Genomic DNA, 12,751 nt, shown 5'->3' on the forward strand with positions numbered 1-12,751 from the left:
GTTAATAGTGGTATCCCCCAGGGGTCTGTACTGGAACCAGTACTGTTCAACATATTCATAAATGATCTGAAAAAGGGGTAAACAGTGGCGAAATTTGCAGATAATACAAAACTACTAAACGTAGCTAAGTCCAAAGCAGACTGTGAAGAGTTACAAAGGGATCTCACAAAACTGGGTGACTGGGCAACAAAATAGCAGATGAAATTTAGTGTTGATAAATGCAAAGTAATGCACATGGGAAAACATAATCCCAACTATACATATACAATTATAGAGTCTCTATTAGCTGTTACCACTCATGTGATGAATGAAGGGGAGGGTAACTCCCTTTTATGGACACCGAGCCAGCCAGTTAGCTATGAAATTCCTCTTAGTAGCTGGTTTCTACTTGCTTTACCTGTAAAGGGTTAAAAAGTCCATAGGTAAAAAGAAGGGAGTGGTCACCTGACCAAAAGAGCCAATGGGAAGGCTAGAACTTTTTAAAATTGGGGAAAAAACGTCCCCTTTGTCTGTCTGTCTGTTCCCCCAGAGAGCAAAGACAGGGCTGGAACTATGCTGTAAAAGCTTGGGCCAGGTATGAAAAATCATCAGATCATATCTAGAAATTAATCATTTGAAACCCCAGATATGTAAGTGGATCAGGAAATGTCTAGGAAGACGCAATTAGGTTTATCTCTTTTATTTCTCTATGGCTTGTGAACTCCTCTGTGCTAACCCCAGGTGCTTTTGTTTTGCTTGTAACCTTTAAGCTGAACCTCAAGAAAGCGATTCTTGCTTCTTAATTTTTGTATTTGCTCTCTTTAAATCTAGCAATAGCCTGAGTATTAGATTTATTTTTCTTTTTTTTAAAATAAAATTTACATTTTTTAAGAACAGGATTGGCGTTTGTGTCTTAAGAGGTTTGTGCACATGTTGTTTAATTAGCTGGTGGCAACAGCTGATTTCCTTTGTTTTCTTTCTCAGCTCTTCCCCAGAGGGCTCGAGGGAACCCCATAGGAAGGAATTCCCAAGTGCGCCTTCCTGGGTTCTCAGAGGGGTTTTTGCACTTGGGTGGCGGCAGCATCTACCCATTCAAGGTCAGAGAAAAGCTGTAACCTTGGAAGTTTTATACCAGCCTGAAGTGGCCAGTATTAATTTTTAGAATCCTTGCGGGCCCCCACCTTCTGCACTTGAAGTACTAGAGTGGGGAATCAGCCTTGACGATTATGTCAAGACCACCGTACACATCCTTTCAGAGGAACAGGTTGGTGAATGAGACCTTTTCCTAAGTTCATCCCCAAAGTGGATAAGAACTCCACCTGAATCATCTGTCACCTTACCACTCTTGTTCCTGAAGCATCATTCTTCTCTGAGAGAAAAGACGCCTTGTATTTGGATGTTTCCAGGACCTTGCTTTACTACCTCAACAGGACTAAACCATTCAAGCTCTCTTCCCCTGCCTCTCTGTAGTCATATCAGCTTGTAAGAAGGTCAAGCCATCTTGTTTGAGAGACTTTCACAGAGTGGGTCACACAGTGTCATTGAGAGTGGGTCACACAGTGTATTTGCATTGGCTGTCAGCTGTCTGGTGAGTCTGTCCCACTGAGAGGGTACAGACAGCATCTTCTGCCTCCTTCAGAATGTGCTGAAGATCTGCAAGAAAGTCATGAGAAGCAATCCACTCACTTTTGTTAAGCATTATGCCTTTGATATGGTAGCCAGGTTGGATGCCAGATTCAGAAGAACAGTGCCACAATCACTGTTTGACTGACACTGCTGAAAATCCTCATTCTTGCTGATCACAGAGGACGTTACTTGCCAATCATCTAGAGCAGGATCCACGCTGACATATTCTCAAAGAAAGAATAGTTACCTACCCTATAGTAACTGTGGTTCTTTGAGATGATGTAGTCAGAGTGAATTCCACAACCTGTTCTCTGTTCCTCCTTTGAGTCTTCAGCAACACAGGTTTTGAATTGCAAGGGAACTGAGGGAGGGTTGCAGCCATCCCCCGCTTCATGTCCTGAGATGGGAGCACAAGGTGGCACAGAGCACATATCTGGCCCCAATGGACACTACTAGTCAAAAAAGGCCAGTCTCATATGCATGAGACGCCACATCCATCAACTGATCCATGCTGACTATAATATCTTGAAGAACCACAGTTACTGTAGGGTAAGTAACTGTTCTTTATAGTCTGTGAGTCCCCGATTAAACAGTTATAATACAATGTAATCTTTTGCGCCCATCACTTCTGCTTTTTCTTCTCCCTCTCCCTAAATAAAGTTTTGATTGTGTGAATTATGTAATTCCATATTTTTTATTAAGAACTTCTGTATGGCATACTGTTAATGTGTGTGCATAAGCAGGGATAAGACAGAGACAGGGTTGAAAACAGTTGAACTAAATTCTTTTTTTGTAGGATGTATGGATTTGTGTTCTTTTGTGTGTATAAAGCATCTTTACTGCTTATTACTTAAATATTTTTGGTTTTGCATTAGCAATGTAGCAATTTTGAGATAATTTTAATCACATGTATTATAACAATGGTGTTTTTAATAATATTTAAATTTTTTGATTCCCAAAAGTATAGGACTGTAATAGGGTTAGTTGCAAAAAGAAATAATTATTTGTTTAATTTCTCTCCTAAATAATTTCATAGTGGGAATTTTTTAAATTGAAATAGTGCTTTTGAAGATGATAAAATTGTTAAAATGCAAAGTGTGCAAACAGCTGAAAGCTAATTGTCTCTATTGAGTGAACACTGAAAGCACAAACCAGAACCAGGACATTTAGAACTTCTAGTGAATGGTACACAAGATGCCTCTTTTACATTGATCTTAAACAAACTAGGAAATTATGTAGGCTCATAAAAATGTAGATTAAAAAGATCCCAATGCGTATAACAACAAAACTGTAGTTAGTTAAATGTGTGTGTTTGATAACCATTTCTGTGCAGAGATGTTAGTCAGTGGGAGGCCAGTGATGGCCTACAGGCTTGTTGGACATTTATTGAAGAATACTGGTTTAAATCACTAGTAACATCTTTGATCACCTGGTGAAAATACAGAAGTTCCTTAATGGAGCTTGTATTTCTTGTCTGCAGGCTTTGCCAACAAAGTACTTCTAAATTATATTGTTTATTACATCCTGGATGACAAGTATACTGAGAACAGCAAAAGTCATTATAGAGAATCATTTTAATGTTATAATTTCTTCTCCCACCACTCCTAAAACCCTTTGAGTAATACTGTTTTATATTATTATTAAGAATAATAGCACTTAGTAAGCTAATGTTGTATCAGAACTTCTCTACTGTTAAACCCAGTTTTTGTAGGTTTACACTATAACAGTAAAATTTTACTCTGGGCTGGAATTTGAGATATAAGCTTAGCCTCTGCTAAAGAGCAATATTTAAAACATTTTTTTAAATAAATAATCATACTCCTCAGAACTAAATTTTGAGAAAGAGTCTGAGTAAACTGGCTATGCAGGCACACAGGCTTGCTCAAAAGACATTAGAATCAGAATCCTCACCTCCAGCTTTCTAATCGTCTGTGTTTACGTGGGCAGGGTATAGTGTATGGTGGAGTACCAGACATGCCCTGTTGTTGCTCACATACATGAGTTATGTACTGGTTAGAACTGTGTAGTGCATGGATCTACTGGCTACATCCATTCATTTCCTTTGATCCATTCACCAATCTACCCTTCTGCATTCCTGAAGAGAAAGCCACAATCGAGCTTGGTTGTGCAGTGTTTAGATGTTTGCGGAGTCTTCCTATGCGCCATATGGCCTGGCTCCACTGTGCAGCAGAACTGTTACATTGCCACAGTATGTGGTGTCTAATACATCCATCTACGGGGCCCCAAGATTTTCACCCATGTTATGAATGACTTTACAAATCCATAATTGAAATTTGCAGGGATAAAGTTAATTTACTGGTGTGTATATATAGGTAAGCTTATGATAAAATAGTAATAAATCTTGACTAACAATGGCTTGTTGTTATGGCTAATGATATTAAAGAAAAATACAAATATATTTAAACACTTACTGCACATTAGCTGTAATACTATTTTAAGAGTCACTATGCAATACATGATTTTAAAGATCTGAATACTGTATAGGCTTGAATATTTTTAATATCTGTGTAGTTCATTGTGTTCTATGCTTTTACATGTTTTTTTAAATTACTATTGAAGGAAACGAACACACAAGAACTACATGTGAATAATATTAAGGTTGTGATGTGAATCTGATAGAATAGATGCCTTTAAAGTTAAGATTGACATTTGGGCCTTCTGTTTGATATTTTAACAAGGATAGAAGATTGCTGTGTATACATTTTGTCTATATTTTTACTTTATTTTTTTAATGTATCCTTATTTGCTTTTGTTTCTTCAGATGAGAGCCAGAAAACTCTAATGTGGTGCTTATGTTGTCTGTACAGCAATGAACCACAGAACCCTGTGGAATTGAAGGCTAACAGCTGGATACTGGTAAGCGAATGAATCCTCCCCTTGACTGCTTTGAATTAAATTGATTATTTAAAGGTGCTACATCTATAGCATAGAGGCTGTGTGTAATTTCAGAAACCGCTCCAAAGACAACCTACATACATGTTGTGTTGAAATATGTTCCACTCAATTATAACATAATCTGTGCTAGCCTATCATTTTGAATGTTAAAAAGATGCGGTGCTCAAATGAGGGTAGTTTTAATGGCCTTTATACAGTGGAGCCTTAAATCTAGCGACTGCAAGTCAGGAACAAAGACCAGAAATCAGAAAGGAAGAAAGTGCTATAAAAGAGAACCTTTCAATTAGGGTAGAATAAAATAATCTGGAGACATGCCATTGTTTTGAAAACAATTTATATTTGCTCTGTAATTTAGATCTTTTTTTGTTTGTTTAATCTCTCTTGCCTATGGAGAAGCTAATTGTATCCAAATTTTCTTTAGAGACAGTTAGTGAAAGAAAATACTTGTGTGCAGATTTATATTTAATGAGCTGTAAGAAATAATGAATCCTTAAACCACTTTAATGCCTCATTCAGGGTTAATGTAGGCACATCTGTTGTTCACATTTTATGCACTTACTCCCTGAGCCAAAAAAGCACAATCTTAAGCATGAGTGCTTAAAATTAGGTGAGTGCTTAAGTGATTTGCTAAATTGGGGACTTAAAGCACATCCAGTTAGATGAGTGTAATTTCATTGGACTGACTTGCACCCAAAACAAGAGATGATAAAAATACTGATGGAATGGCTAAGAGTCTCAAATATGCAGGCCTTCAGGATAATAAGTAATTGAGCTGATATCTGTTAGCCGAAATCTTTGCTAATGTTGCAGAATTTTTGAGGTTTATCAAAGCAGTTCATTTGTTGGCTATATGTTTCAATTCATATGTATCCATCTCTAGATACTATAGTAAAACAGTACTAATCTTAAAAAAATAAGGGCCTGATACTGCAAACATGTATGCAGGCGAATAACTTCCTACATCAGTAAGGTCACTCATATGCATAAATATTTGCTGGAATGGAGCTGAACTCATTAACTCCTTAGTAATTCAGGGTTAACCAAAATCACCCTCCTTGGTTCTCTAACCCCTTCTTATCCCACTCCTTTCTTGGGAGTCTGAAAAAAAACTGATAGGCCTCAGAACTTGTCCTGAAGGTCAATATGCTTGGGATTCACTGTGCTGTAGAGTTACTGTGGTTTTAGTTAAAGATGCGCTGCAAAGGACTTATTTTTTTAAATGTGCTTGTGTTCTGCTTTGCATCTTTGATGTGTAAAGAATGTAAATTTTTTTTTAATATGTGGACTGGGGTGGAAAGCTGGCTTTATTTGTAAAATTTACCTTAAATATATCATATTAAGTCTCATCTTTCCCGATTTTGCTGGAGGAACTCTTGGTGAGTGTGTTGTGTCTTTAACAAAGAGATCCCTTTTCCCAAGTGCTAAATAGATATTCCAGTTAAAGAGCTGTTGACCAAAGAAACAAAAATCTGCCCAAAGTATTTGAAAACAGTCTGACTAAAAATCCTTTCTCTTCTTATTTTACCTTTCACTCTCTTGACTCTTGGGATGTTGTCATTTCACAAGTTAATCAGTCATTACAGAGTCTTCCTGGTTACATGAGACCTGAGTTTCTAATGTAAAAAACAAGCAGTAATTAATTTTTTTCAAGCCTTCTTTGTACACCTTAAAACCCAAAAAGGTCACAAGTCTATTCTGCAGGCCATCTTTAATAAATATTCACTCTTGCCTGAAGTTAATAGACAATCTACGAAATAGACGGAGGAATGAAACAACTTGATTAGCTACCTGAGGACAGGTAGACTGATTCCTCAAATGGAAATCAGATGCAGTTACCTTACTAAGAAATTGTATTAGTACAGAGCAGTTTCTCTTTTAAAACAATGAAAAGAGAAAAAAATAGTGGCTAAATAAAGAAAGAAACTGTATTTTAACTACACAAACTAATATGCATAGAAATGACAATGTATCAATGTTAGTGTGTATTTTTCTGCTGTTTTGGTTACCTGTGCAAAATATATTTTATTTTTTTGTGACAAAAAGAAACAAATCTGTTCTCTGTGTGTAAATGGATTGTGATGGGGGAAAAAAATCAGTGTATTCATTCTGTATCCTCTTTACTCTCACAGTTTCTAAGGGCTAAGTCTTTACCTAGACACCACAACAAAATGATGCAGAAATTCTGTCTTTGTAGAAGTCCTTTTGGTTTGGGCAAGATTCTCCATAATGAGCTAGGGAGGCATGCTGTGGCATGTATTAACTGCTGATCTGACCAGGAGCAAAATTTATGCTGCTTCATAGCACTTGTTGCAGATTGTAACATACATATTAGCCAGCTAAGGGAAGGTTAGAGACAGACTCTTATCTACCATATCCACTTGCATGTGTTGTTTTTAGATGAGTGTACACACCTGACAGCATCCTGCCTATTCTTTGAGTGCTTTCTTGAGGCCTGATTCAAAGCCCATTGAAGTTTGGATCAGGTCCATAGTGCTATTGTAAAATCCTGTGCTGTTACTTCCACCTGCCGTTAACCTACTGCAGCACAGAGGAGAATTTGCTTTATGTGTAGCTTCAAGTCATATTAATTTTATTTTCAACCCTAGCAAGTTGTCAGGAATCACGTAACAACAGCCAAAGGCGACTTTGTAGCTAGATTAGTTGTGATCTATTATTTGGTCTTATTTATTTATTTGCACAGTGACATTTGTGTTCATAGTTTTTTACAGACAATTAAAAATGAACTTTCTTTGGTCTGGGAGGTTTGCCGTCTATGCTCCTGATCCAAGGCCCACTGTAGCTCATGGGACTTTTCCATTGACTTTAACAGGCTTCGGATCAGATCCTAAATTAGACATAACATAGCAAGAGTTGATCACAAAAGGGTAATGAAGTGGGTGTGGGACGATGGAAGGCATGAATTTGACTGGTGGTGAGATATTCTAATTGTTACATATTCATCTTGTAAGTTAGTTAATATATATATAAAAAGATTTAAAATTTAGTGTCTTAGAATTTGGGAATGGTGAGAGGAAGATAAATGGAAATAAATGACTTTGGGGATGAGATTAGTGAGTAAGCTTGCATAGTGCACAGGCTCAGACAAAAATTTGAGATTAAAAGATACTTTACAAGTCTTACTATGGATGCTTGAAAGGATATGGTCCAAGTATTTTCCCCAATAATTAAATTCTCTCTCTCACTGTTTCTTTACCGAGGACCTTGCTTTCATCTTAAAATGTTAGAAAATGTTTTTCCTAAAGGTTTTTGCAAGTTAAGGTAAATTGTTTTATTCCACCAACGTCCTTTGTAGATGGTATCATAATTTCAATCAACGTGATGTAATTAGGACTATATAACTCCCCATTTGGAAACTTGAACCAGAAGTTAGTTTTTGCCATTTTCACACACTATTGCATGTGAAAACCAATTTGTCACTGTAGGTTTGCTTGTGACAGCTGGCATATTTTTTTTTAAATTCTTTTTTATTAAAACTTTTTTTTAAATAAAGAATTCTGAAGCAGTTGGGTTTTTTGGACATGTGAATCCTCATAGTGCACTAGAAGTTGTTTCCTACAGCAGTGGTAATTTGGCCACATTGAGACTATATACTAATAGGATACAGACCTATATGAACATACATACAGTATTTAAAATAGGACTGAAATATATTTGCTATGGGAACTGTAATTTTGAACTTTGTTTCTTGTGTTTTTGAATTCTATAAAATAATATTGCCTGAATGTTGGTTGTTTTTTCTGCTTGTTTTTTTTTTTGCGCTGAGTAGCAAAAAGTGTAAATTGCTTCTTGGAAAACATATAATATCAATAAAATGTCAAAACTAAATAGTATCTATGCTGAAATTTTTAGTGACTCAAATAAGAAGCTTGAAACCACTACCCTTTTAATTTTAGGCACTCACCAGCGCACAGACTGACTTCTTTGGAAGTGTATCAAAGCATGCTGATAAAGATAAGGAAATGAATAATTTTACTTATTGTGACAGGGTCGGGCCAGATGGCTACAGGAGAGTAATTTTTTTTTTGAAGCAAAAAAGGTGTTTTTTATTTGCATAACACACTTACAAAACAAAACAACAGCATATGCAATATGTAACACAGCAACCAATCACAACTGTTTTCTCATTACCTTCAGGGGAGGGAAGTGTTCAAGCTTGCCTGGGCCCAGAGCGGGGGGGCGTCCTCAACTCTCGTGGTCTTCCACCCTTCCGAGTTACCTGGTGGTCCAGAGCGAGGGGGCTTCATCGACTCTCAAGGTCTGCCACCCCCTCGAGTTACCTGGTATCACGCCCGAGTCTCATCAACAATTCCCCTTGTTGGGTGCTTTCAGAGGAGGGGGCAGGCTGTAGGGTGGACAATCCGGGGCGGGAGGGGCACGTGCACCCACGTGTGAAAGGACCCCTCTAAGGTGGTGGTGTCCGCAGCAGCAGTGGCTGGGGCTGGGGTCCCTTACTCTCTCCCCCAACCAAAGGGTCAAAACAAAGGGATCCGGACGGGGACACCGAGCAGAGAACCTCGGACAGCGCCCACCGCTCCTCAAAAGCATCAAGGGAGTCGGTGGACGCCGCCCAGAGGAACTCCACCCGGATACGTGAACAGACCGAGGATCGGAAAACGGCCCCACAGTCACAGGAAACTCCAAACGGCCAACCTCCTCTCTCTGGTTTTATAGATGGCCGTTTTAGCCAGGGCCAGGAGGAGGTTAACTAGGAGATCCCACGACTTTGTGAGGACACGGATGGGGAGTGCATAAATAAAAAGGTGAGGGGAAAAATGCAACCAAAAACGTAATAAAAGATTTGTGAGGAGCTGGAACAGGGGCTGCAGCCTGGCGCACTCCAAATATATGTGCGCCAGGGTTTCCCTCACACCGCAAAAGGGACAAGTATCTGGGATGGGATTGAACCATGCCAAGTACGTGCCTGTGCTCACAGCTCCGTGAAGGAGCTGCCAACTGATGTCCCCGCCGGGCCTCGGGACCAAGGTGGAATATAGGCTGGCCCACCAGGGCTGCTCACCCTCCAAAGGTGGCAGAAGGTCTCGCCACTTTGTGTCAGGGTGGGACACTAGGGTGAGGGCGTGAAGGATGTGGAGCACGAGCATGTATAGATGTTTCCTTGGCGCGGTTTGGAAGCATACCGGCTGCAGCTCATGCAGCCGGCTCGCCATAAAGGGGTGAGGGGGTTAATTGGGTCTACGGGGCAGGGGTCCAATTAAAAGGTCTGGTGGGCCTGGGGTAGAGGGTGGGCGGGGCATGCCCTCGAGCAGTACCCGATCGAGGTAAGCTCTAGCAGCGGGTGGCAAAGCGGCCTTCACCTCCTGAAGCATGTGCCGGGGGGTACGAGGTCTGGAGAGCCCCATGCGCTGAGCGAGCGTCAGGGGATCCAGCCAGTCTCCCCGGTCGTAGTCCAGGAGGTCTCCGACTCTCGTGACTTCTGCCAGGATCAAGCTCTGGCGCACTGAGCGGGACTCCGCCACCTGCGCACGGAGCTGGGGGTTGTGTAGCAGGGGCTCCGCGAGGAGATCTGCCCCCTCGGTGGCCGCCACAGACCTGGTCGTTAAAAACAGTTTCCAAGTCCAGAGCAGGTCCTGGTAGAAGACCGGCAGCTTGGAGAGGTCTCGCAGAAGACCTCCCGGACAGAGATAAAAGAGCTGCCGGTCATATCGGAGCCCTCGGATGCGGCGCAGGATGGCGTGCGCCAGTATGCTCCACGCCGAACTGCCTGCACTATAAAGGAGCCTCTGTAGGGCCTGGAGGCGGAAGACGCAGACCTTAGTGTGCAGACACTTCAGGCCCTGTCCTCCTTCCTTCAGGGGTATATGAAGAACCCCTACAGGGGCCCAGTGCGTTCCTGACCAAAAGAACCCCAGAATCGATGTCCGGAGGTTGGTCAGGAAACCCGGGGCCAGGACCAGGGTGTTGAGCCGGTACCAGAGCATGGACAGGACTAGTTGATTAAGCATCAGCGCTCTCCCACGAAGGGAGAGACATCGGAGTAGTCCCGTCCATTTCCAGAGCCACTCTATCACCCTGCCCTCTAAATTTTCCCAGTTCTCCGGCGGAGAGGGATGCGTGGCAGAAAGGTAAACGCCGAGGTAGAGCAGCGGACCCACACTCCTCCCTCCCACCCGCGCTTCAGACCATCCGGTGCTCGCCTGCCGCCAGTCTCCTACCGCCAAGCCAGAGCTGTTGACCCGGGCAGAGGAGGCTGCTGAATAGATGGCATGGCAAGCCTCCACCCGCGCCAAGTCGCCCGAGTCCTGGACCACGAGGAGCACGTCATCAGCGTACGCCGACAGGACCAGCCGCAGCTCCGGCTCCCGCAGCACCAATCCTGTCAACCTCCTGCGGAGAAGACAGAGGAAGGGCTTGATCGCCAGAGCGTACAGCTGGCCCGAGAGGGGGCACCCCTGCTGTACTCCTCGCCCGAAGCTGACCGGTTCGGTCAGGGTCCAGTTGAGCTTAACCAGACACTCTGCGGAGGCGTACAGCACCCAGAGAAAACCCACAAACTGGGGTCCAAAGCCAAACGCTCGCAGAGCGTTCAGGAGGTACCCGTGGTCCACCCTATCGAACTCCTTCTCCTGATCTAGGGACAGGAGGGTGAACGACAGACCGTCTCTACGCCCGAGTTCCAAAAGGTCCTGAACCAGAAATAGGTTATCAAAGATACTGCGGTCCGGGACGGTGTAGGTCTGGTCTGGGTGGATCACGTCCGCCAGCACAGACCCTAGCTGCAGCGAGATTGCTTTCGCTACGATTTTTTAGTCCGTGCTGAGGAGCGAGATGGGACGCCAATTTCGTAAATCGCGGAGGTCCCTCTTTTTCAGCAGTAAGGTGAGCACAACTCGCCTGCACGAAAGAGGGAGGACCCCGCTCTGCAAAGACTCCCCAGACGGTGACTAGGTCTGGGCCGAGGACGTCCCAAAACACGCGGTAGAACTCCACGGTCAGCCCGTTCGTGCCTGGAGACTTATTAGTGGGCATACGACGGAGGGCTTCCGAGAACTTGGCCAGAGTGAGAGGCAACTCTAGCTGGTCTTGGTCGCTCGTGCTGACTGTAGGGAGCTTCTCCCAGAGCACTCTGCAAGCGCCAGGGTCGGTCGGATCCGGGGAGAAAAGACTTGCGTAGAAGGCTCGGGCCCTCCCGCACATCTTCACCGGTTCCGTGAGGGGGGTGCCGTCTTCTGCCAGGAGGCAGGTGACATGTTTCTTGGCTCCCCTCATTTTCTCCAGGGCATAGAAGAAGCAGGAGCCGCGATCCATCTCCCGAAGGAGGCGGATGCGGGATTTAACAAAGGCGCCCCGGGCCCGATGGTCCTCGAGGGCCTAGAGCTCCTCCCGCTTCTCCCGGCACGCTCCGCAGAGGAGCGGGTCTTCGGGGTTGGCGGCCAGACGCCTCTCCAGCTCTAAGACCTCCCGTTCCAACTGCTCTATCGCCGCATTTCTCCGTCGGCTGGTGCCCTGGGTGTAGTCGTGGCAGAAAATCTGGCCAGGCCAGCCAGAATTCCCGGAAGGATGTCACGAAGCCCTCATCCTCCAACAGGCTCTTGTTAAAATGCCAGTAGGCCGGCCCCGGCCTCTCCGCACAGAGGGAGGCTGTCACGGTGGCTAGATGATGGTCAGAAAATGGGGCCAGCCGAATGCTGGAGGAGTGGGCTCGTGAGAGGTGGAAGCGTGGTAAATAAATGTGGTCCAACCGGGAGTGGCTCGACCGATGGGCTTCCACCCAGACAAAGGTGAACGTGGAAGTGTCATCCGGGTGGTGGTCACGCCAGATGTCCACTAGGGAGTGATGTTCGACTATCTCCCGGAGGGTGTCCGTGGCGGCCAGGCTCTGCTCGGTCCCCGAGCTGTCCTTTTCCTCGAGGGTGGTATTAAAGTCCCCTCCCAGGACCAGGCACTCATGAAAATCTAAGGTGCCGAGGAAGGCGGACGCCCACTGGTAGAATTGCAGCCGCTCCAGGCCCGATGTCGGGGCATAGATTTTAACGACGTTAACCACGAGCCCCTCCACATGGACCCGGAGATGCAGCAGGCGACCCCTAGCACCTCGGGCCGTAGGTCGGGGGAGAACAGGGTCGCCACTCCAGCCTGTTGAACCGTGGCATGGCTAAAGTAGACCCTGTCCCCCCGTTCCAGCCGTCAACTGTCTTCGGCGGTCGGGTCCATATGGGTCTCCTGCAGGAAAACCACAGAGTACCCTCCA

At 44.0% G+C, this 12,751-nt stretch overlaps 1 protein-coding gene across 13 annotated transcripts in view; it reads left to right on the plus strand.

The window, feature by feature from the left end:
* Window positions 1–12,751, plus strand: part of FANCC (FA complementation group C) — a 153,267-nt gene that overhangs the window by 38,731 nt on the left and 101,785 nt on the right. For 12 of the 13 annotated variants that reach the window (XR_006291032.1, XM_043547096.1, XM_037901717.2 and 9 more), the window contains one exon: window positions 4,388–4,482. Coding sequence is in view for 12 of the 13 variants with exons in the window: in XM_043547096.1 (XP_043403031.1) it covers window positions 4,388–4,482 (95 nt within the window). In the remaining variant the exon portion in view is untranslated. Of the gene's footprint in view, window positions 1–1,131; window positions 1,244–4,387; window positions 4,483–12,751 lie in introns of those variants that run through there. The other variant, XM_043547098.1, reaches the window with a different exon arrangement.

This window comes from Chelonia mydas, chromosome 5, assembly GCF_015237465.2.
Source record: "Chelonia mydas isolate rCheMyd1 chromosome 5, rCheMyd1.pri.v2, whole genome shotgun sequence".
In the NCBI taxonomy this organism is placed as follows: Eukaryota; Metazoa; Chordata; order Testudines; family Cheloniidae; genus Chelonia; species Chelonia mydas.